This window comes from Crocodylus siamensis, chromosome 2 (assembly GCF_052110815.1).
Source record: "Crocodylus siamensis isolate JL-2025a chromosome 2, ASM5211081v1, whole genome shotgun sequence".
NCBI lineage: Eukaryota > Metazoa > Chordata > Crocodylia > Crocodylidae > Crocodylus > Crocodylus siamensis.
In genome coordinates this window covers 19,016,457-19,041,632 of record NC_143396.1, presented here as the reverse complement: position 1 = coordinate 19,041,632, position 25,176 = coordinate 19,016,457, and the positions used below count along the sequence as shown (strand labels likewise).

The following is a 25,176-nucleotide window of genomic DNA, read 5'->3' as shown; positions in this document are numbered from 1 at the left end:
CTGGGCAGCTGAGATTAACTCATATGCTGAAGGTTCCTATCCCCAGGTCTATACAGCAAAGGCTAAGAGAAAGTAGTTTTAATGGAGGAGGGAACTGTAGCTGATATAGCAGAGGTCTCCTGACAGGCTGATTTATTCACTATTTGTAGTTATTCTGTTTGTATCTCTGCTCCTACAGTGGTGGAATGACTGGTGAGGTTTTTCTGTTTTGTTGCTCAAAGTGCAGCTCTGAACTGATGATTATTATTGATTGACTATGGCTGCTGGATTCTCAAGACTGTTATTGGTTGTATTAAAATTTTGTGTTGTTTAGGAGCCTACAAATGCCTGTCTTGCATGTCTACAACGGATATAAATAAAATATTGCTATATACTTGTTACATACAGGTATGTCATTATAGTTTGAAAGTCTCTCTGTTATGTTCTTCAGTTTTTAAGAGCAGTATTTGCTAATTCCCAGGTATTCAATACCTTGTGACTGACTGGTTTGTAAACACCCTGTTACTGACCAGCCAGGCATTAGATGATCTCTGGTAAGAAGGTGAAGTAAACTGATTCTTATACAAAATTTATATTTAATAGCATTGTTTATTTCTTTTGGGGATTCCTTGCATCTCTTTGTCTCCCTCCCTAATGTGTACTTTCTGTCCTACAGTCTGACTATGAGTTCCTGATTTAATGCTCTGGCTAGGACCCAGCAATGGGACACAGTAAGCTGAGGGCACAGAAGATCTATCATAAAGCTTTCAATGTGGAAGAACAAAAGAAGTGGCAGGAAGTAAAGTGTAAACAATGTGAAGAAACTTTCCTAACAGGTTGCAGGGAGATGGAGAGAGTAGAAGTATGTCCTGTTTGAGAGCCAAAAGAGAGAGAAAAGGATGGCTAAAAAGATGAGGATGAGAAAGAGAGGGCTTCTGCTTGGGTGGGCAAAATGGAAGAGGAAGGAAAAAGTCATCCTCTGTCTCTTAGGTAGGAATCTTTAGGCTGCAAGTTTATTCTTAGGTTAAAATAATCTTCAAGAGAGGAGATAATATTTGATGTACAGATAAAGTTGTTTTTGCCTTCTGAGAGTTAAATAACAGTTCGCAATGCACTCAGCTACATCTAGACAGAGTGCACTCATTTTGCCTATATGATCTGATTAATTTATAGTGCTTCAGGCTTCAGTGGTACTCCTCTCTAAGGGCCTAATCAAAAGCCCCTGAAATCAAAGGGAAGATTCTTATTGACTTCAGGCACTAAGACAATTTCTGGCCCCAGTGAAATCTGGGATTTTTTTGCCAAGGATTTCAATGGAAAGAAGATTGAGGCCATAGGGTATAAATAGTTATAAACTTACTGCTATCAGTCATGAGCGAATACTTTATGCAGCAATATTGACTGTCTTGAAAAGCTCTGAATTAGGTTAGGGTTACTTTTCCTACTGTATTTAATATTGCAACAGTGTTGATGATAATATACTTGGCATTTTATGAACTTCAGTTAAGATGCAGTCTTTAACTCAGGTCACTCACAATCTACATGCACATCAGTCACAGACAATACAAATCAGACAGGTATAATTAAGCTTGAATTTTTTGTCATACCTGTGACAGGAATCGTGCAGTAAGTGATTTTCATATTTAAAAATAACCCTGACTTTTTTATCATTTGGAGATTTTGCTCGTGGGTGAGTGTGACACATACAGATGAACCAATTTGAAAGAGGACTCTTGCCAAGTTAAACCATGGGCTGCTAATACACAGGCTCAGCTCAACATCAAGACTGGAGACAACATAGATCAGTGAACTGCCAATGGGAACTTTCATTTCATTGCATTGAGCCACCCAGGTTGCACCACAGAAGCAGAAGTCTTTGTTTGCACATAGCATCTGGCTTTATGAACTCTGAGGCTCCTAAGCCATGTTTCTAAGAGCAAAGGTTAGAAAAACCTAAAACACTTGTCTGCTGAGATTAGGAACCAAAAGTACTCCAATGAAACACAAGTTAAATATTATTTCTAAATTTTAAATTGTAAAATCTAATAAACATTCAGTAATTTAACTTAATTTATTCTTAAGGAAAGATCAAGTTTGGTAGCTCACAGGGAAAATCCTTGCATGAAAATCCTTTTCATAACATGACATACTTGTTGTGGTGATGTTTATTTATTCAGCTAAGGTGATCTGTTGTGGTTAATGATACTGGTTAATCCTGGGCTAATTTTGATCAATGATTTCTAATTGTATTGTCTTGCTTGTTTATTACCTGCTATCTAAAAAACCAGAAATTCCTAACCATATTTCAGCTAGAATTGCAGAGGTATAAGTAACTATTTGTCTACCCCAGGCAGCAGTGACACATGGAGAAGCAGCAGTGGGTGGGCTGGCAGTGATAGTTACCAGACCAGCAGCAGTGACAGATGCTAGTTTTTCCACCTCACCCCACTTCTGTGCCTAGGAGTGCCCGACATGCTTCCCCTTAATTATGCTACTGTAAAATCATAATTACACAGGAAGTAAATGCCCAGTTTCCACTAGCCTAGCTAATGCAAAGAGTTCTGGATTGGGAATTTGGGGAGTTCTGTTGTGTTCTTTCTGCTACTGTTTCATTGAATGACCTTGGGCAAGTTATATTGCTTCCCTATGCCTCAGCTTTCCCATCTGTAAAATGAGGATAATAATACTTGAATTCTTTCTAAACCTCTTTAAGATTTATGAGTATAAAGCACTATGTGTGGTATTATTAAATCAGGTACTTCTTTATTTCCTAAGGGAATTTTAATGTTTAAGTACCACTTTAAAGACTGCTCTCTCATGGTTTTCTTTGACTTACAGCTCTATTTTAAGGTTCTGTGTTGCTGGCATATTTCCCTGAGAAGATGGCATTTGACTGGGGGGTGAGAAAATGCATTTGCTTGTTTTATAGTTGATAGGGCTGGAAGAGACCTGAGCAGATCATCAAGTTCAACCCCCTGCTATGGGCAGGAAAAAGTATTGGAGTCAAACAACCCCGGCTAGGTGATTGTCTAGCCTCCTTCTGAAGACCCCCAAGGTAGGAGTGAACACCACTTCCCTTGGAAGTTAGTTCCAGATCTTATCCGTCCTGACTGAAGTAGCACCTCCTGATGTCTAGCCTGAACCTACTCTCAGTCAACTTGTGGCTGTTATTCCTAGTTACTCCAGGCAGTGCTCAGGGAAATGGGGCCTCTCCCATTCCCTGCTGGTTCCCCTTGGTAAGTTTATAGATGGCCACCAGATCCCCTCTCAGCCATCTCTTGCAGAAGCTGAATAGGTTCAGGTCCCATAGCCTCTCCTTGTAGGACCTGCCCTGCTGCCCCCTGATCATGTGAGTGGCCCTTCTCTGGACCCTCTCCATGCTGGCCTCATCTCTGTTGAAGTGAGGCACTCAGAACTGGATGCAGTACTCCAACTGTGGCCTGACCAATGTTGCATAGAGGGGGAGGATCACCTCCTTGGACCTGATCGTGATGCATCTGTAGATGCACGACAAGGTGCGGTTAGCCTTCCTGACTGCATCCTCACATTGGCGGCCCATGTTCATCTTGGAATCAATAATGACTCCAAGATCCCTTTCTGTCTCTGTGCTGATGAGAAGGGAGTTCCCCAGCCTGTAGGTATGCTGCTGGTTCTTCCTCCCTAGGTGCATCACCTTGCACTTGTCCGTATTGAATCCCATTCTGTTCTCATCCACCCACCCCTGTAACCTGTCCAGATCTAGTTGTAGCTTGACCCTCCTTTCTAGCGTGCCCACCTCTCCCCACATCTTAGTGATGTCCATGAATTTGAAGGAGGTGCTTTTCACCCCCTCATCCAGGTCGCTGATAAAGATGTTGAACAGTACAGGCCTGAGGACCGAGACCTGGGGGACCCCACTGCCCACATCCCTCCAGGTTGAAAATGACCCATCCACCACCACTCTCTGGGTGTGGCCCTCCAGCTAATTTATGACCCATCTGACTGTGTAGGCATCAATGCCACAGTCACCTAGTTTTTTTAATGAGAACGGAGTGAAACAGTGTCAAAGGCCTTCCTAAAGTCCAGAAAGACTACGTCCACCGCAACACCTGCATCCTATGATTTTGTGACCTGATCATAAAAGGCAACCAGGTTGGTCTGACAGGACCTGCCCCTAATGAACCTGCCCCTATTGGTTGCCCTTGAGCATAATCTCCCCTGCTGGTCCCTCGCAGATGTGCTCCTGGATAATTTTCTCAAAGAGCTTCCTCAGGACCGAGGTAAGACTAATGCATCTATAGTTACCTGGGTCTTCCTTCCTCCCTTTTTGAAAATGGGGACCACATTGGCCTTTTTCCAGTCCTCTGGCACCTGGCCAGAGCACCACAAGTGCTCATAAAGCCATGCCAGGGGTCTTGCAATGACCACTGCTAATTCCCTCAGCATCCTGGGGTGGAGATCGTCAGGACCTGCTGATTTAAACATGTCCAGCCCCACCAGAAGTTCCCTAACTAGGTCCTCTCTGATCCTAGGCCTGGCAGTGCCTTTCCTGAGTCCATCTGGAATCCTGGTGGGGGAGATGTCCTGGTCCCTGCTCAGAAAAATGGAGGCAAAGAATTTGTTAAAGAGGCCAGCTTTTTCATCTGGTATAACCACCAGATTGCCAAGCGTGTCCTGCAGGGGCCCCACATTACCTGGTGCCTTCTTTTTACTCCCTACGTATTTAAAAAGGACTTCTTATTATCTTTGATACTGGTCGCTAGTCCTAGTTCTGTCTCCGTCTTAGCCTTCCCAACAACCCCACTACGGTCTCAAGCAATGGAAGTATAATCCTCCTTGGTAATAGCCCCTCCCTTCCACTGGGTGTACGCCTCCTTTTTAGCTTTCAGACGTTCCTGAATGCCTTTGGTGAGCCATGGGGGCTTTTGAGCGCTCTTGCTCCCTTGTCTGTTATGCTTTTGATTTGAATGTAGTGTTCTTGAGCAGGATTAGCACGTTTCTGCCAGAGGAAGCCAGAGTGGTGTGCAAAGTTTCCCCACACTGCCCTGCCACTCCAACCATGTCTTCTAATTCTCTTGCTATTTTAGATCTGTGAATCTCTAGATTGGAGGGTTTATTATGTTGAATCTACTAGTGTAGTCGTATTAGTTTTTAAACTGCTTAAGAGACCACTTAGAGTGATGTTGAATAATTCCTCCCTAGAAGATATACTTGTATCCTTTTAATCACTGTTTATACCTGTGAAATGCAGAGAAAAAGTCCAATCCATCCTAGTGGCAGCCTATACAATTATTTGGCATTTTAAAAGCTACCTTAAGAGTTACTTTTTAGAAAAATCAAGGAAGGATGGGCAGATTCCTGGTGGCCTAACCTAGGCCTTTTTTGGGCAATTGGGCCTCAATTCAGTAAAGCACATAATGACCTCTTTAAGTATGAGTATAAGTACCACCCCATTCATCAAAGCATGTAAGGATGTGCTGTAGTGCTCTGCTGAATGAAGGTCTGAATTTAGGCTTTTAGGAAATGTACAAGAAAAGACTGAGTAAAAAGTGAATGAAGATGTTTTGATTTGGCTCCAGCTACAGATACATCTTTGAAGGATGGATTTAAATACCCCTTCACCCCATCTTCTTGAACAATGAAATTAAGAATCTGTAACAGGGGGCCCCTACACCTGCTGTGGGAGCAGAGCAGGATAGAGCCAACAAAACAAGTATAGCTTGCAAGTAACCTAGCTGTGAGAAGCACAGTAAAATGAGCCATAGGACCTAGCTTGAAGACCATCAGCCAATGCTTCCCAAACTTCTCAGCATGACCCTGTTTATGGCCCCTCACTCTCAACCCACAGCCCCCCACCCCTGCAACCCCATCTGCTGATGCTGTGACCCCATTTGGGGTCACAACCCACAGGGGCCCTGTAGCTGTACCTGGGCCCTGTGAACAGAGCTGGCTTAGGTGACTGGAAGGAGGAGGAGCAGGGGGCCATATAAGCCTGAGCCCAGGGATAGAGGCTTAGATTGGCCCAGATCTTTGGAAGGGGAGGTGTTCTGCTGGGAGTATCACAAAAATAAGGTGTTTTATATTATGAAGTTAATTCCTTTTGGTGTTTTGTTAACTGGAGGACCAAGAGTGGCTCTAGGGGGTGGTTTGAGGTTATGGTGGGATGTCTTGGGAAGGTGCTTCATGCTTTGAGCTCTTCAAGAGGCTGAGATGAGGCAGAGGAGCCCTGAGAGCCTCCATCTGGGTTTGGAGAATTCCTATGAAACTGTTTGGGGCAAAGGCAAGAAAAGAAGCTACTCTGGCCTCTACAGACAACCTCCTGAAGATACTCATATTAATATCAATACCTGGCAGGCAAGAGGTTAAGGAGGCCCTAGAGCAAAACTGTACAAGAGGGGCTACTGGGGGCACTACAATTGGCCTTGGAGGTTGAGTTCTGTCACAAGGACTCATCCAAAACACTAAAACATGACCCATAAGCCCTTGTCTGCTGGAACAAAATGAAGCGGGAAAATGGATTTCCCTGCTACTGTACTCTTCAGCCATTGCATGAGGATACTTCCATTGTTCCACTCCTGAAATCCAGAAGTCCTCTCTCTCACCTAATTTCAGTGATGCTTCTTTTGGTTGAAAAACAAAAATGCTGGACCAGAAAACATTTATCTTTCCAATATGTGGCTCTTTGGGAGGTGTTAGTAATCTTTAGGACTATATTCTTATGGTAATAAGGCCTTTGGTTAAAGCAGCAGAACAAGTAAGTCTAACAAATAAGAACAGCGAACGCAGGAGTTGTGAGGGCTTTGTTTCCTTAAGTTCTTCTGCTCTGCAAACTGTAAGTATGCTGTAGGGGGTATCTTGTTCTGAGTTTTGGTAGAAAGCTGCTCATTCCCTATAAATCCAGTAACTGATAGCTTCTGGGGCTTGTGTGGCTTGAAAGGTGACAGACCTGCCCTGTGTTGGTTACATCTAAACTAAAATTACATTTACTGTCTGACATGTGGGGGATTTACTTGTGCAGCTCCTTTGTACCACAACAAGCTTTTCCACCTACACATGTAATAGTTCAAAGAGATTGTATTTTATTGTCAAAGTGACATTTCACCTCTCCTTGTTCAAACTGAGTTTGTGTTTCTTTGGTGTTAATTCTCCCATTTCTCCCCTTGTATATTGACACAGCAAGAAGTTGTGAAGTGCAGTAAGGGAGAAAAGGGGGAAAAATCTCCTAATAACTATTGGATCTGTTGTCTGCCTAAGTTACTTCAATTACAGAAATAAAGTGAAACAGCAAGGGGTACATTCTTAAAGTGATGCACAGAGCTTTAGCTGTATGACTCCCATTAATATTAATGGAGAATGTAAAGCTAACTCCCTGCATACTGCTTTGAAAATGTACTTCTTGGTAGCAATATTTACTGCCACCTTTTCTTTATAAAGACAGGCAAATACTGATCTTGCTTACAGTCACTAGTGTATGGCCAAAGTTACTCCTCTGACTTCAGCACAGTTGTTAGTTGTACACCTGAAATCACCAGTATACCAGTGTGCCAACCCTGCAGCCCCAGAAACTGGCACAAGAAGCAAGGGGGAATTCCCACTTTATACAGAAAATCATAGGGGTTAGGGTCATGGGCCAAAGGCAGGGAACAGGTAAAAGGTAAAGAAACGTCAATGGTGTGGTAACATATACTCAGAACCTTAACTGCCCCCCTCCCAAATGCGTCCCCAGAGAAGCCTTTAGTTCCTAAAGCACTCAAACAGCAGCCTACAGCTGCCTCTTGAGTCAGTTCAGTTGCTTCAGTTGACAGTTCTGGCTGACAAAGCTAGTGGGATATCCAACTCCACTGTGCACTCCTCTGTTTACGGCTGACCAGGTACTACTTATGCCTGCTCTCTCTTCCCTTTATTCCACCCTCAAGCTTCCTCTTCCTTTTTCTCTTATACCCTGCCTCCCAACTTCTGGGGATTTCTGGAAGTTGTAGGCCAAATTAAGTCAGCAGCTTTTACACATATTAAATTCATATTACACCAGAAATGTAGAGCTGAATATTCTCCAAATTGTTCTCTCCTTCTTCCCCAGTTCAGGACAAGAAACTTTTAAAATGAAAGAAAATAGTGGAGAAGGGAATCCTGATTTTTTTTTATTAAAGGTCAGGGAAAGATTTTTCTCAGTGATACCCTGCAAACCAATGCTTCTCCTCCCATTTACTAAGCTGCAAAGCTTGCCTGGCTACAAGCCAAGTGGGTGAACTATGCTTAAGAGCTCTGCAAGAGAAGGGTGGCAAAATTTTGCAGAGGGTGCATAAGCTTTACCAGACAGGAGGGTATGCAGTGTACAGTTCATGCTTTACTGGAGTGTTTAAATTGTGACCAGAGGCCTCAATGCAAACTGGGGGCTCTGATTGGCTGCTACTGAATCATAAACGCTGAGGGAGGAAAAAGAAGAGAAGAAGCTGGGAGAGTCACTTGGAGATTGGGGGAGACAGCCCTGGAGAGAGGGAACACAGACTCAGCCAGGGGAGACTGAACTGAAACTTGTGCAGGGAGCAGGCATCAGCCTTGTCATCCCGTGAGAAGCTGGTTCCCTACCAGGTTTGGAGCTGTGCAAGCAGGAACACAGGTGCAAGGGAAAGAGTGGGGAGGAGTTGGTCAGCAAAGCTGGTAAGCTTGCTGGAGTTTGGAGAAGCAGCAGTGTCAGAGACCTGTAAGGGGAATTCCCTGTCTGAGCTGGGAAGACTCCAGCTGCAGAATCATGGACCTGCAGAGGGAAACCCTTATCTGCGGTGGATGTGCTGAGAGGGGGAGACACTCCTGAGAGGGAGTGGGCTGAGAGAAAACAAACCAGCATGGGTGTGTGAGGGGACACCTCACCACTAGTGTTTGCAGCAGCTGTTCAGAGCCTATTTTGCTGTGTTACCAGGAAGGATTAAAGGAGTCCATTTCCCTTGGAGCAGCAGAAGCTTTGCCTCTGTCATCTAGTGGTGTATCACAGTTATTAGAGGTACACTGATACATTGGTCTAATATTGGATCAGTACCGATATAAAGAAAATTGGCTAGATTAGAAATTGGCCTGATGGGGCTGATAATTTGACTGATAAATGCTTGTGCTGCATGCAGCTGTAATGCAGCATGAAGGCAGTGAGGAGCACAGCCCAGCAGCATGGAGAACTGGCTCCAGCTGGTAAGTCTGTTGTGGTGGAAGGAGAGCAGGGAGGGGAGGGACGGGGGGAGGCACAGATCAATGGCCCCTCAGGGTAGGGGAGGGGGCAGGCATTGCCTAGGCAGGGTGTGGCTCATGCTGCTGTGTGCACCCCAGGAGGACACAGGAGTGGGCAGCATGCCTCCTGGATCTGCGCAGGGTGGGCAGACTGCAGCTATGGGTAGGAGCTGGGGCTGCACAAGGCTGTTCTTGGCTGAGACTGGGCTGGGAGCAGGGGCCAGTGGCACTGGGACGGGGCTGAGCCACCCCAAATTTTGCCACAGCTTTGTTCCCAGCACTGTGTGCCTGCCCAGCACAGTCCTAGCTCTTCCTGGCATGTGGGTGGAGGGCGGGGAGCTGGGGCTGCACTGGGTGGGTGGGTGTGTAGCGGTGGTGCTGGGAGAGGAGCTGCAGCAAAATTTGGGGTAGCCCCTGCTTAGAAGAGCCCCATGCAGCCTGCCTACTCCATCCCAAGCAGATCCAGGGGGCACACGCTGCCCCCTGACCCTCCTGGGGTGCATGCAGCAGTGGGGGCCGCCTCTCCCCTCCCCTTCCACCACAACAGAGGCAGCTATATCAGAAATTGGATCAGTATTGACCGATATGCCTCCTTAAATATCAGCTATCAGTATTGGCCCCCAAAATCTCTATCAGTGCACCCCTAATAGTTATAGCTGTGTTGCCATTTATTGTTATGGAAAGTGGATTGTAACCAGAAGGAAATCAGTTGGGTTATGGGGGAAAACTGGTTTAAAGGGTTATAACAAGTTGAATTTAATTATTAAGGTTGTTGAACACAAGTGGGACCACCCAGCGTGCTGGAATTATCCACCTACTGTTGTAGCCGTAAATTTTATCTAAATTGTTAGTTTTATTATTAACTATTGTTGTTATTTTTTGTTTGTCTATTTTTCTGTATATAAATTGGTTGTGTATAATAAAAAATAACATGTTCATTGGGTTCAGAGCAGATTTCTGGGTGGTGAGGGTGAGGCACACACCTCAGTCAGTAGTCTGCCTGAGGGGCTCCCAGGGCTACTGAAACCCTGAAGACCCAAAAACCAGTGTATCACCCGGCCTTAGCATGCCAGCATGGGTTACATATATGGCAAAACTTCTGTTGGCTCCAGCAAGAACCAGAGAAGGGCATAAGAATGAAAACAAGAGTACGCAGCTGTTGCAGGGCTACCAAGAGCAAGAATTACACAAGCCCTGAAAACTGTAGCTAGTGGGTCAAATCCTCCTGGACTTGTTTGCATGTAAGCAGTCTTTCTAGTTCAATGGGGCTACTTGTACAAGTGAGACCAGCAAGATACAACTCAGTAATGCATTTTTCATTTCTAATGGGGGTTGCTATAGGTGGGGCTGGCAACATTAGGGTGGCAAATATTTGCCATTATAAGACCACTGTGTTAAATGTATACATGTCACTGTTACAGGGCAGTCTGTCCTTTTCAGAAGAAACAATCAACACTTTTAAGAAAGTCCAGCTGTGGGACATTTGGATAATAAGAAGGTGTCCCACTAAGAACTTTAAAAGTTCTTTTTCACCTGTGCTTTCTCCTCTGAGAAGGAAGCTGTGAAAGAAATAACTCTGTTATAAGGAGGAGTCAGGCTGCTGTCCTGGGGTCAGAGAAGGAAAGGGTTCCATGCCTGTCTAGGAGGTGACAGAATGATTTTTGTTTGGTTCTTTCTTTTACTTAAAGATGGAGCTTTGTTTCGGAGGATTGGCTGAAGAACTCCTAAGGGAGTGAATTCTTCTGAAAAGTTAGCCAGGGTGGGTATCCAGAAAACCAGAATCAAGTCAGGTATCCAAAGGGTCGGGTAATACTCGGGTTCTATGGGCAAGCCATGTCAAGTATCCAGAGTCTGTCAGGAAGCTAGTAGCAGAACAAACCAAGGGTGTGGCAACCTGGGTACCAAAGTAAACCTTGTTACCCAGACTCTTCCAGGTCTGGGGTTTATATTGGACGGGGTGAGGAGCCAGCTGACCCAGCCTGGTTACTACAAGGCTGGGAGTGGGCATGTGGCTAGCCCCAGCTGAAGGGTTCTGGCTACCTGCATTTGTCGCAATGCTCTGCTGAGGAAGTGGCAGACCAGGGTGAGGTGGCTGTAGCAGGCAGGCTGAGATGCCAGGTTCAAAACCACAGCCTAACAAAGTGGTGGCTGGTTGTCTCCTCCCTGCCTCATCCCCCTGGATGTTCTCTGCCAGTCAGAAGACAAGTGCAGGGTGGGAAAACCTACCTACTGCCGTTGCTGCCCCTACTGATCCCAGCTGTAGCACCTCTGGAGCTCCTCACCCCACAGCTCTCCCAATTTATTTCATGGGGTGGAGGGGACTCCAGAGCCACTGGAACTGGGCTTAACAAGGGACAGCAATGGTAGACAGTAGGTGGGTCTGCCCATCCTGTGTTTGTTTCCTCCTCCCTCTGCAATGAATGTGGGCAATGGCAGTAATGAGTGGAGAAGGGAATGAAAAAGAGGGGAAGGATGTGCAGCTGAGGACTAAGGAGAAGGGAGGGTATGCCTACAGCAGCAAGGGAATGAGGGCATGGGATTCTTATCCAATTTGGGGACTTAAAAAAATCTCTGTTGCTGTTCCTGCAGCATGGTGTGGCCCCACCTCCCTGCTTTCAGAACAATGCATCCCCTCTGGATCTGCCCCTGGACAGAGGCAGATTGAGGGGAATGGAATGGGAGAGGTCACACGTTAAAGCCTGGAGAAGAATACAAGCTTTCGAATCTCAACATGCCTGTTGGCAACAAGCACCTATGAAACCCACTGGCAAAGTGTGTAATGGTGCTAGTCAAACCAAGTTAGGAAATGCTATAATAACTTTCCTTTAGTCTGCCTGCTTTCACTGCCACTGCTGTCCCTTGCTAAGCCCAGTTGTAGCTCTCCCCACAGTGAAATAAACTGGGAGAGTTGTGTTTTGGGAGGGTTGTGGGGAGAGGAGCTGTAACAGCTACTGCATGTGGGCTCAGCAGGGGACAGCAAGAGTGGGTAGGTGTAAGATGAGCTGTTTAACAGTATTGTAATTGTTTATTTCATACCATAACACTTAATTATTTTTAAAAATTGCTTAGTTCTGCATACAATAACTACAGTTCTGGGATTTCCAATACAGAGTTCTTAACAAACATCTCTAGATTTGTCATATGCATTTGTTCCCAACAGAACCTCCTAGCAGCATCAACCAATTCCATGCTGGGCTTATGAGCAGAACACGGATCTAATCCATGTTTCTGATGAGAGATCTGCTGTGGACTGGGTTGTTATGTACAAAGTCTGTGTCTACAAGACTTGCATGTCTTGTGCAATTGTGACCTTTGAATATTATTCCTCATTCTTTACTTTTTGAGTTCATTTCCTTCATTTTAAAGATCTATTTGCCCAGTCTGTCTGTCTGTCTGTCTCTCTTTGTGATGAGGTCCTGAGCCAGCCAAAGCCTGAAGGTACAAACTCCCTGTAAGGTGAAAGGCTCAATTACAGAATCGCTAAGATTTTAGTGATTTTAAAATAAACCCACACCATGATAATTGGGGAAGATGGAGCAGAAGGTAAAAGTTTAGAAAACACCATCTCCTAATACTTTTCCTTTTCACCGCTGGGTAGGGCTTACTTCACAGTCCACAGCTGGTTCCAGTGGCAGCATACGTGGATTAATGCCTGGAGGATAGGCATGGTGGGGAGAGAGACATAGTTCAGTGCAGATAAAACCAGCAGGCGGGCCAGGCATGTGCGATGCAGGCTGTGGCGGGTACCCGGTGGAGTGTGACTGTGCCAGAGCCCTGGGAGCAGCCAGAACAGCCAGTGGCAGACAGCAGAGCCAGATGCAGTGCATGGCCAGGATCTGCTGGTGGCAGTGTAGCCTCAGCACAGCTAGGTCCTGGACCAGCCATGATCCTGCTGCTACCGTGGGGTGAGGGGCCACACCCAGAGCTTGGCCTGTGCTGCAGGTGCCCAGAGGGCAGCGGCTCCATATTCCCAGTGCCACCCAGCTGCAGGTGATGTTGTGCAGGGTCCTGTGCGACTGGCCTCAGGCTCTGACTCCAGCATGGACCTGTGGATAGCTGTGCCTCCCTGTCCTGGGCCTGGTGGGGAGCACATCCTGCTCTGGCTGCTGCTCCCACTGTGCTGGCCAGGGATGGAGCCTGTGGTTGCAGGACAAGGTGCAGGTTGGAGTGGGGCCCAGGTCCAGGGCCCAAATAATCTTAATCTGCCTCTGCACGGCAAGCAGGAATAGTCACTCTCACAGTAGTGAACTCCTCCTTGTCCTGGAGGTCTCGGCTTCTCTGCTTCCTTCTTCAGTTGTCTCTGCCACACTGCTCAAGGCTTTTCTGCTGAAGACTCCTTCCATCTCCACTTTCTGGGGCTTCACACCAACAGGCTTCCATGGATGCTAGCAGGCACTCACAGGCACGTGCACACTCCAGCTGCTTGGTTTGCCATCTTGCTTGGAGAGAGAGCTGGAGTCATCAGGAAAGGGATCCCTCCAGCATCATCCAGAGGGCAGAGTGTAATTAGAAGGGATCGGGGTTTTCCGCTTCCCATGGAAAAACCAAGAAAACCACAGATTTCTTCTTTTTATCAGAGAAAACATGGATTTCTCCTTTTAGCAGAGAACTCCACGGATTCCCTGCTTTTGCAAACAGCTCTGCAGGCTGGCTGAGCTGCAGCCTGCAAAAGCTGTTTGTAAACGGGGCAGAAAACCCCAGCCCTGCCTGGAGGGGGAGGTAGAGGGTGGGCCTAAGATTCTCAGTTGGCCATGGCTCAGCTCAGCTCAGTATCACTCTTTTTCTGGAGCCTGAGATAAGTGGGGCTTCCAGGGGGCTGGGGGTTGCAGGTCATGGCTGGGGGCACCGGCAGGTCTGGGGGGGGACAGCAGTGGGGGAGCTGGCAGGCAGCAGCAGTGGGGGAGCTGTCTCCATACTGCTTCTGCTGCAGCTGCCTGCTGTTGGGGGCTGGGAGCTACAGACTTGGGTCCCTGGCCCCATAGCCCTGGCAGCTGGGGGTCCCCTCTGGCAGGGCTGGGGGGCACCAGCTGTGGGTGGGGGCAAGAGGCATTAGTAGGGTGGGGGCTGTTGTGGGAACAGTGAGGGGCACCAGAGGTATTGAGAGGTGGGCTTTGGGGGCAATGAGGGGCACAAGCAGGGTTGGGGGTGCTGTGGGGGGCTTTAAATTTTTAATAATAGATTTTGGGGGGTTTGTCAGAGAATTTGTGATTTTTTTTTTTTTAAATCGGAGAAAACCAGGATCCCTGGTAATTAGCCAGGCCATATCCTCTGCAATACAGCCATAACTCTTTCTCTGTGATACAGAGCCCTGGGAGCTGCCACTTAATCTTTAAAGAACAGCAGATAAGAGGCCTTCCCAAAGCTGGCCCTATGTCTCTTGTGGATTGGTTGGCAAGGATACTTTGAGCGAAGCACATTGTGCCTCCCTGATTCTCTCCCTGAAGACCAGATTCAGCCTTCTCTTCATAACATGATTAATCATCTCTGAGAGTAAGAATCCAAAACTAGAATATAAAAGTGCAGCCTGTCTCTCTGACATACTTGTGACTGTCTACTGGTCAGCTCAATAGCACTGAAACCAACTCCTAATCTTCACACCATGTTTTTCTACTTTCTTTCTCAGACAGGGTGGACTTGCACCTTGGCTGTGGCTCAAGGCCTGACCCTGAGCATCATCTTTGATTTTGGGCTTTTCTGTGTATCCTTGCATCCTGTCTGAGCCCCCAAGGTTTGGAATAGACTGCCGCTGGAGGTGGTTCAAGCACCTACTCTGAATGCCATCAAGACACACTCGGATGTTTATCTTGCTGGGATCCTATGATCCCTGCCAGCTTCCTGCCCCTGGGGCAGGGGGCTGGACTCTGACCCTCCAGGGTCCCTTCCAGCCCAAATGTCTATGAAAAGCCATGCTATGTCTATGTTTTAGCAATACTTTTTGGTTAACATGGCCTAAAATATGTTCTTTCCTATCCGTATGCTTAATAAGATGATGAGAGCCTAGAGGAACGTTTTTGTTTCAATTACAGTAATATCTTTTCCACTGGCCTTAACAAATACAATCTTGTCCCGAGAATATTGTTCTACTGATTCTCTAGCCTATTGCTTGAAGTTCTCTTCATAGCCTTCCACTCAGCGGTAGATTAAGATTTTTTGGGGCCCTGGGTAAACAGAAAATTGGAGGCCCCTCACACCCTATTATAAATCATGCTACTCCTCCCCTGCAGCTAGGCCCCAGGAGCTGGACTCCACTGTGGGGAGGGGCCTCTTCCCTTCCTGGTGCTGTTGGTGCCAAAGGCAGTAAGGGCCTTTGTGCCCTGTGGGCAAGGCTGAATGGAGCTGGCTGGACTCGGGTGGGGCGGTACATGCCTGCCTCTCCTACCTGCTCCCCATCTCCTCCCCACTCCAGCACCGGAGCAAAGCTGAGTGGGGTGAGGGCAGGTGCAGGCTGCTTTGCTGTGGGCTCGGGGCTCTCAGCCCTGCTGCCTTTGCCCTGGGAGCCCCATGCTGGTTGCATGTTCCGTGCCTGCCTGGCAGCAGGGGGCACAGCTTGCCACCCCCATTGCTGCTGGGTGGGCAGGGGGAACACAGCCAGCATGGGGCTCCTGGGGCAAAGGTAGCAGAGCTGAGAGCCCCAAGCCCACAGCAAGCAGCCTGAATTTGCTTTATGCACAAATCTAGAGGGACACATGCTGCTCCATGCCTCCCTGGGGGGTCCACACAGTGATGGGGAGTCGCCCCCCCATGCCCTCTAGTCAAGCTGCCTGTGGCTCCCTCTTGCTCCCTGGCCTGGCCCTGGATCCCATGTACTGCTCTGGCTGGGCAGCACTTCCTACTCTGCCACACTCCCTCCCTCACCATGAGGGCCTCAGTCTTCCCCCTGCCACCCTCTCCTTTTCTCTCCATAGACTTACCTGCAGGGAGCTGCTGTCCACGCTGCCTGACTGCTTTCCTGGCCATGTGCATTTGTGCAGCTGCTAAAATACCGTCTGTCTGCAAGGGGAAACCTGTCATTTCCAGAGGAAACCCAAGCATCCAGGGGGCCCCTGACTGGCCTGTGCATTAATCTGCCTCTGCTTCCACTAGGTTCTTCCTTCTTGATTTTTGTTAAATATAAATTCCTTGTCTTTAATGTCAACATCCTTCTGGGCTTGTTTCTGTTCTATATATGTATACTTATTAAAATCTCTTGTTCACTGTTGAGATGTCACCTCTGACTGGCCCATGTTCATTTGTTGCATCTTCAAATAAGCCCCTTCCCATTGTGCTGCTTACACTTGGGAGGACTTCCCTAGAAATACCTGCAATTTACTCCCACTTTCTTCAAATCTCTCCTTTTTAAACTCATGATCTGTACAGCCTTGACAGTGTTTAGGGCACACTTGTGCTGATACAACTGTTTATCAGGCTGATATAGTGATCTACTGTTTCAGTATTTTCTATCTGTATCCATCTGTTGTCGCTTATTTTATACTTAGATTGTTTATAGTTTGGGACATGGATGGTCTTTGTTTTGTTTCTACAGTACCTAGAAGAATTAAGTCCTCACCCGCACTTAAGGTTCATAAGTACTATGAAGTACTACAATAATAATAATGATTCCTAGAAGACTGTTTCCAGGTGCTGATGCAAGGCTAAATCATTATCAAAGCAAAGTTGGTGCAATGACATTGATTCCAGAATATATGGTAGGAATCAGTAAATCTAATAAAGGCATACTTCACATTCTGCATTTCCTAGTACACTGCAGAATAATACAATGAAATATAAATTAGAAGCAAATAATTAAACCAGGTAAAATTGTGTTTGTACCAGCAGTATTGTACAAGTACATTACAAATACAGGGCCAAATGCTGTTCCCAGACCTACCATTATAAATCTGGAATAACAATCTTAAGGTAAATTGAGCTGTTCTGGATTCCATTTGAATAACTGATTCCAAAATGTGGTCTGTTCTATATGAATTTTGTAGAATTTTGAATTGTCACTTCCATTAGAATCAACAAGTTGTACCTACCTACTGGACTTATTCTTTGAGTATTCCTGTGCCCAGTGTGAGTAAACTGACACACAAAGAAATTATGTGACTTGCCAACAGGCACTCAGCAATTTATTGTTTTTCTGCCTGCCAATCTTTACTACACTCGTTCCCTAGTAAAGATATCTGGCAACAAAGACATCCAGAGAGGCTAGGAAACTAAAAATATAGTAAGATTTCTACCAGTTCTTATTATAGCAGTCAGAAGCTTTAAATGCTGACTTGTAGGAAGAATGTATTTGTAATGAAAGAACGTGTACAATATCAGTTTGGGGCTAACTGAAAATAAAGCAGGAGAGATTTTAATCCTGATTTTTATGAATTATATGACATAGATAAAATAGTACCAGTGACAAGTAACATAAGAGCAGGGGGAAATCACATATGTGGGAGCTGGCAATACTTTTTTTTTTTCTTACTTGTCACAGCCCTATTATGCAAAATGAGAGGAAAGAAAAGAATGGAAGTCAAGGAAGCTTTCCTTGAGGAGTGAGTAATCGAAGGCATTGATTCTATGGTGAATCATCCTAGGCTACTGAGAGGGGTGGGTTTTTTTGGGGGGGGTATTTAAATATAAAAATGAATCTTATTTTTGGGACAAGATGACAGCTGAAGTACTAATGGGGAAGGGGAAAATTAGAGTGCACAAAAGGGAGGATATAGACAAGAAAATCAGAGTGACTTTTGCTGTACCCTTAGTTTTAACCATCCTCCCCATTAGAACAGTTTGTCAGGAAGTGTTAAGATTTTTTTTTTTCCCCATGAAGGAGGCTGATGCGTCTTTTATCTTTGCCCCTCAAGTTCTGAGTTAAGAAATAATAATCTGGATATTAAATCAGTGTGAACAGCTATACACTGGTGTTGACAGACACTTTTCATCCTCTTTAAACTCCTTCAAAGTAGTGATTAGACAATTTAAACTGCGTTACTCTTGGATATCTGAAGAAAACAGCTAACGTTACTCAAGTGAAGCTTACCATCAAAATTAATCTGAGACAACATATTTCACAGGTGAAGTAAATGCCTTGAAAAGAGTTCAGTGCCAAAATCTGTTCTCAATTACAGTGGTATAACTTCATGGCAGTGATTTTAAATGGGCCTCTTTGGGTGTAAATAAAAGAACAATTTGTCTCATGATGTCTACCGCCCAGACTGCTAAAAGGAGCTTGCTGCGATACTCATGGCAAGCCTAGTAGTGGAAATTTTGGCCCCTATGCCGGAGCACAACTAGGGTTAGGAAACTAGGCATTTGAATATTTAAGTAGTCAAATGAAGAGACAAACAACACTAACTTTGAGTTGTACTTACCTACTAGACTTATTCTCAGTGTTCCTTAAACATGATTGCCATAGCTCTGTACCCTGTATCATATAATACACCTCTGTAAATTTGGTGACAACCAAACTTTACCTTCTTCTCTGTGCTGTTTGATCCTCTTCCCTTCCTGTGAGGGCATGCAGTCTGAAGCAGATGTACAATCTGCAACCTGAGGCAGAACAATAGGGAAGTAGAAGGCTGTCTGGCAGGTAGCACATTTTGCCCAACATGGAAGCAGTATTGAGAATGGGAGCCAGAGATTTACATAAGAAGTCTAGATCAGAATAGACAGGAAGTCGTAGATAGGTACATCCACCAAGTGCAAGTTCTCATTGCAACCCAAGACAACATGCCAGATGCTCCTGACCATGAAACTGTGCCATGTGACTTAATCTGTCAATCATCATCCCCCTTACACAAGCAGTCCTCTCTTTTTACTTAGCCTTTCAGTCACACAAATCTCATCTCGCTATCCCTCAACCACTAGTATCATCTTCAGCTCCGAGAACATAAAATACAATCTATCATCATTTAACATCCAAAGTAACATTTCGTCCAAACCCTCTGACCCTCAGCTCCTTGAAACTAGTGATATCTTTAAGACAGTTGCCCTAGTTTGGGGTTTGAAGATCTAGTCACCCTAATTAGAGGTGAACATTATAAAACACGTAAGAAAATTCCATGCATTTCAAAAAGTTGCATTAGAACAAAAGAACTTTCATTTGCACACTTGCACTAGAACTCTGAAAGTCATATAAAGCAAATTGGCCCTTAATGTACCTGCAAAACCTTAGTCGACTCATCCAAGAAATGATCTGTACTCTGATTTTCAGGATTAAATTTGTTAAGCTGCTGGACCACTATTTCAACGTGTTTTCCATGGTTGGGCATCTTCACCATGCAGAGTCCTATAAATAAAGCAAATCATTAAATTTTCATACCTCCTTCAGTTGCAGCATAACATATGTTGATAGGCTTATATGCTGCAATAACAAATGAGAACAGTCAGGTCAGCCTTTCACAGTTGCAACAGCCCGACCAGAAGGGCTAATGGAAGAAATGAGAAGACAATAGAAACACTGGTATTATAAAAAACTAAACTGCAAACCATAACATCTTCCTTATTTGGACAATGTATCTGTAAAGATCATGAGGCCAGCATTTTAAATAGTTTCATTTTGATATTGTGGGTTTGAATAGATATAAAGTACATATGAGAGGGAATCATTGATTCTAATATGCATGCTACAAGGACCAATTTTTTGCTCGTATAACCCCTGAACTCCTGAGCCAAGAAGTAAATACAGGCAATATTTCAGCTGTAATCGATTTATTAGGAAAAGTACAGAGAAGACTTTGTACTGTTGTTGTACCTTGATTATTATTTGGTGCTTTTGATTATTTGTATTACTATAGTGCACTAGTCATGTGCCAATCTTAGCTTACAACCGAAGAAAAGGATGAGACAATAAATTACTACAGCCAGTTGGGAGTATGGGAAAGGATTGTTCACCATGATAGGCTGCTGCTGGGTTATGATGCCAGCCTAACTGTTGTCAACTTTTCTTACACATCCCAGCAAAGGACAGTTCTCTGCCTGATGTGGTTTAACGACATCCCTCATTACAATTATTCTTTTTCATGGGAGTAAAGGTTTACAGAATTGGCTATCTAGTCTTTAAAACTCCATTTAAAACTCTTTGGTTTGTATACATGCATTTTTGTTGTCATTAAAACAACATTCATTATACAAAGAATAATAATGTTCAGTATCTGAAATAATTAATCTGCTTGTGTGAACAAAAACTAGCAATTTAACTTTTCACAGTGAAAATAAAATCTATGCATAAACCAAACTTAAATTCAACAGTTACCATACACTGCTGTTAAAAAAGAACATTTGATCAAGATGACTTAATCCCAATATGATAAAGATAACTTCTCTCCTATTGTAAAAGGCTGTTACAACACTTGGTATCATAGTTTCCAGGGTCAGAAGGGACCTGAGGAGATCATCTAGTCTGACCCCCTGCCATGGCAGGAAAGAGTACTGGGGTCAAATGACCCCAGCAAGATGTTCATCCAACCTCCTCTTAAACACCCGCAGGGTAGGAGCCTGCACCACTTACTTCTCTTGGAAGTTGGTTCTAGATCTTAGCCGCCCTGACCGTGAAGTAGCGCCTCCTGATATCTAACCTAAACCTACCCTCTGCCAGCTTGTGACCGTTATTCCTGGTCACTCCTGGCGGTGCTCGGGGGAACAGTGACTCCCCCAATGCCTGCTGGTCCCCCCTGACTAGTTTATAATAGGCCACAAGATCTCTCCTCAGCCTTTTACGAGCCTCTTTTGGAGGCTGAACAGGTTCAGGTCCCGTAGCCTCTCCTCGTAGGGCCTGCCCTGCTGTCCCCTGATCATACAAGTGGCCTCCTCTGGACCCTCTCCATGCTGTTGACATCCCTCTTGAAGTGCGGCACCCAAAACTGGACACAGTACTCCAACTGCGGCCTGACCAGTGCCGCATAGAGGGGGAGGATCACCTCCTTGGACCTGCTTGAGATGCATCTGTGGATGCATGACAAGGTGTGTTGGCCTTCCTAACTGCCTCCCCACGCTGCCAGCCCATGTTCATCTTGGAGTCAATGATGACCCCAAGATCCTTTTCCGCCTCTGTGCTGACAAGAGGGGAGTTCCCTAACCTGTAGGTATGGTGCTGGCTGTTCCTCCCGAGGTGCATCACCTTGCGCTTGTCTGTGTTGAAACCCATCCTATTCTCATCCGCCCACCCTTGTAACCTGTCTAGGTCTGTCATGTTCTTGCATCCTGCATTCCAGCACACCATACTCTGCTATAATTGCCATAACAGCACTTTTAAATACTAATCTCCAAGTGTTTAAAGGAAAATGACTTTGTGTGTGATTATGTTCAATATAAGCATATAGTTAACAGATGTGATTAAGATCCAGCTGCTAACAAGGTTTCTGAGGAGATTTATTCAAGAATATAAGGCTAGGCTATGTCATGGGACAATTCAGAATGAATAGTGCTGCAGAGCTGTTTTGCCATGGATAAAGAATTAGGTATTCTGCTCCAGGGACAGTGCCTTCCCTTTCTGCACTCTTTTGTAGGGTACAGTCTCTGCTGACCTGCCAGCCAAGGCTTGGGGAAGTCTTTAGAAATTTTCATAAGGTAAAGTAATTGTCTCTTTGCTTAGTCCAAGTTCTTTCATCAGCTGTTGTGGGAGCTGGGTTGGGCCTTGGCTCTGAATAGTTTGAGGGTCACTTATCACTAGAAACAATGAAACCCCTTAAAATAGGAAAATGATACTGGTAGGACTGTCTGAATCCTTGCACAGGTACTAGGGAATGGAAAACACTTAACAGCAACAGATAAATAGATGCCTATATTTAAATTACCTTTGTCATTTTTTTAAAATAAGGCCTGTGCAAGTGACTCAGATTGCATTCATTCTTGATGCTGGTTTCAACCAAATAAAGCAAAATCAAATTCACAGTAAGTTTGAGGGAAATTTTAAAAGTTACAAGTAAAATCCTCAGGTTATTGATCTGGTATCCTTCAGTCTAAATAGTGTAACCAGGGAGTACTGCTGAATCAGAGAAAAATAGGGCTGGAAGGGACCTTGGGAGGTCATCTGTTCCAACCCCATGCCCAAGACAGGATCATCCCTATCTAATCGTTCTAGACAAATCTTTGTCTAACCTGCACAAATGTTTATCTAACCTGTGTATTTTCTAATCCAGAGATTTAAAAAATTGTCAACAGAGGCGCCCTTCACCAACAGAGCTAGCATTTCAATTACAAGTTATAAACTTGACTTAGATAGGGCTTTATCGATAGGGCTTTATCAGTTCATGAAAAGGATTATATGATATGGTTGCCTACAATAGCAGGAGATTGGGTTCAGTGGTCCAGGAGTACCCCTCTACTCTTATGTTTTGTTTCTAAGCCTTGAAGTCTACAACTGCATTTATTTCATCAGAACTACACCTTCTTATAGGAAGACTGAATTAGGCTTAAGTGTTTATCTCAAGTGTACATCTCAAAAAGAAACAAAAACATGGAAATTTCAAGCAAGGTGGGATAAAAATGTCTAGACAGGAAATATGGCTATACTGTAGCACTGCCATTTGCTGTGGGATTTCTTCCACCTGTTTGAACACAGCACTTCAAGGCCATGATCAGTGGAGTGGAGAAGAAGCTCAGACATGGCTCCTCTTAGCAGTGTTTTCCTCCTTTATGGCAGCCTGACTTTAGCTGGAAATGCATTCATGCTGACCTTTCTCTTACTGCAAGAGAAATTATTCTAATAGGGGCTTTATATGCTGAATGCATATTGCCATACATTCTAATATCCATGTATTTCAATGTATTTCCATGTTATATAAGCTTAACACAGTATGCCTTTACGATTTTTTTCTGATTATCTTGCAACCCTTTCGACTGATTATCCCTTATACAACATACCCTGCGCCAACCAAGTTTTATTAGTCCCAGTTATAAATGGGTAAACCGTGGGATTTGTAACTCATCCAAGGTCCCAACCACCAGTGGCAGAGCCAAGAACAAAGTCCAGCTGTCCTGCCTGCTGCATACTGGTCCCCAAAACACCCAGACTATCATAGACTGTTACAAAGTGTCAGATGTTTAGTCCACTCATTTTTTCTGTTATTTTGTAGACATCTCATCAGCTGTGACACTGGTTTGGTCTACACAGCACACTTATTATTTTTCTCCGATGATGTTCATACTCACACCTTCTCTGCATTTTGTCTGTCCACAATGTATGCTTATAGATATAGGTAAGAGGGGCTACTTTGAGCAACACTCAACTTAAAATGTTGATAGCCAACCAAGGGCAGGCACAATACGACCCATGGGCTGAATCTGGCCAGCCAAGGGATTTTGTCCAGCCTGCAGCAGGTCCCTTAGCAGGTTCCAGCCCAGGTATGGGGGGCAGCCCAAGCTGTGGCACGTGTGGCCAGTCTCACCACCCCTGGGTGCACAGTGGTGCTGGGGTGACATGGTGGCCAGACTCATTTCCTGGTAGCCCACACAAAGGCAGTGGCTCCTCCCAGCTGCCACCACTGCCAGACCTGGCTCTGCTGCCAGGCACTCCCTCCTGTCTGCCCCACACCCACCACCAGAAGCAGGATGTATGCAGGTATGGCACATAGCTAAGTGGACAGGATGGGGCCATGGGCAGTGGGGAGTAGCATCCAGGAACAGGACAGGTGACGAGAGGGGCTCACAGGGTGGCATCACGGGGTGGTGACAGTGCAAGGCCTGTGGCACAGCCATTTTGAGAGTTTTGGTGAGCTACTGGCAGAGGGCAGGGGCTGACCTGCAGCTGTTCACAAAAATCCTGAAATGGCACTCAGGCCCAAATAATTGCCCATCCCTGGTTTAAGTGGTGGGGACTACCAGGGTTTGAATTACACCTTGACTCTTGGGGTGGGGTGGGGTGGGGATCTACAAAAAAATTGGGCTGCCCATCACAGTCTTTGTAAAAGGCTAATAAAAATGGAGACCCTCCAGGTTATGATTTCAAATCTTACGGGGGGTGGGATCTAGTTTCTTATGGGGGGGGCTCAGCCTGCCTGAACTCTCCTGTAATTCGAACCCTGGGGGTCGCACCAATGGGGAGCCACAGGTCCCCAGGCTGCATGCTGTGTGGATGCCCCTCCACCTCGCCCTACCCTGTTGTGCCCACTTGGCCCTGGCCTTAACTGCATCACGCAGCCCTGCCACCTAGTAGAGAGCGGGGGGGGGGGGGGGTCTATAGACTTGTGGTGGGGAACAATGGCCAGTCAGGAATCCTGGGTGGGGGGGCTGCAATTTAACTCCTTGAAGACACATGCAGTCTGCAGATTGGCGGTTTATGTATTTGTGAGCGTGCACATACATAAGCGTGCACGTATGTAAGTTTATGTACACGCACATATATGGAAGTTTACATAGGTGTGTATGTGTGTGCCATTTACCTGCTGCCCTTCCCAGCAGAACCTGGGGGCCAGGACAATTGTGCCATTTCCACTTAGGCATCATTTTCTGATGTCTGGGCTTGCCCTGCTCCCCCTGCCATGCTTGGGTGAGCACCTGCCTGCACCAGCCCTGCCCTTTGCAATCTGCCCTGCAGCAGAGACCACCCCTTGGCCTCATTTAGGGAAGGACTGGGGAAAGAGCTACCCTCATGTGGGGCTGGGCTGCACAGCAGCCTCCTGTGCGAGGCAGGGAAGTGCCACCCACAGCACTGGTGGGGGTGACAGGTACCAGGGAGGGTCACAAGTATCAGGGCTGAGGGTCACAGGTACAGAGGGGAGGGGGAAGTGACAGAAAGTGGGGAGGGTTACAGGTCTGGCGTGGGCTTTGCAGGTACCACAGGTCAGGGTGACAGGCACCAGGGGAGGGTCACAAGGATCAGGGGTGAGGATCACAGGTGGCAGGGCAAGAGGTGACAGGAAGGGGGGGGTGACAGGAACAGGGGTTGAGGGTCGCAGGTAGCAGGGATGAGGGTGACAAGCACCGGAGGAGGGCAACAGCTACTGGAGGAGTAACAGGAACGGGGAGGGGGGTCATAAGTATCGGGTCTGAAGGTGACAGGTACTACGGAGGGTTAAAGGCGTGTGTGTG

At 45.8% G+C, this 25,176-nt stretch overlaps 1 protein-coding gene across 1 annotated transcript in view; it reads right to left on the bottom strand.

Annotated features, from left to right (window-relative positions):
* The window catches only part of CFAP99 (cilia and flagella associated protein 99), a 102,970-nt gene that overhangs the window by 77,272 nt on the left and 522 nt on the right, over positions 1-25,176 (bottom strand). The window contains exon 2 of the mRNA XM_090035436.1: positions 19,308-19,435. Within this exon, the coding sequence (XP_089891562.1) occupies positions 19,308-19,427 (120 nt within the window). The 5' untranslated portion in view covers positions 19,428-19,435. The remainder of the gene's footprint in view (positions 1-19,307; positions 19,436-25,176) is intronic.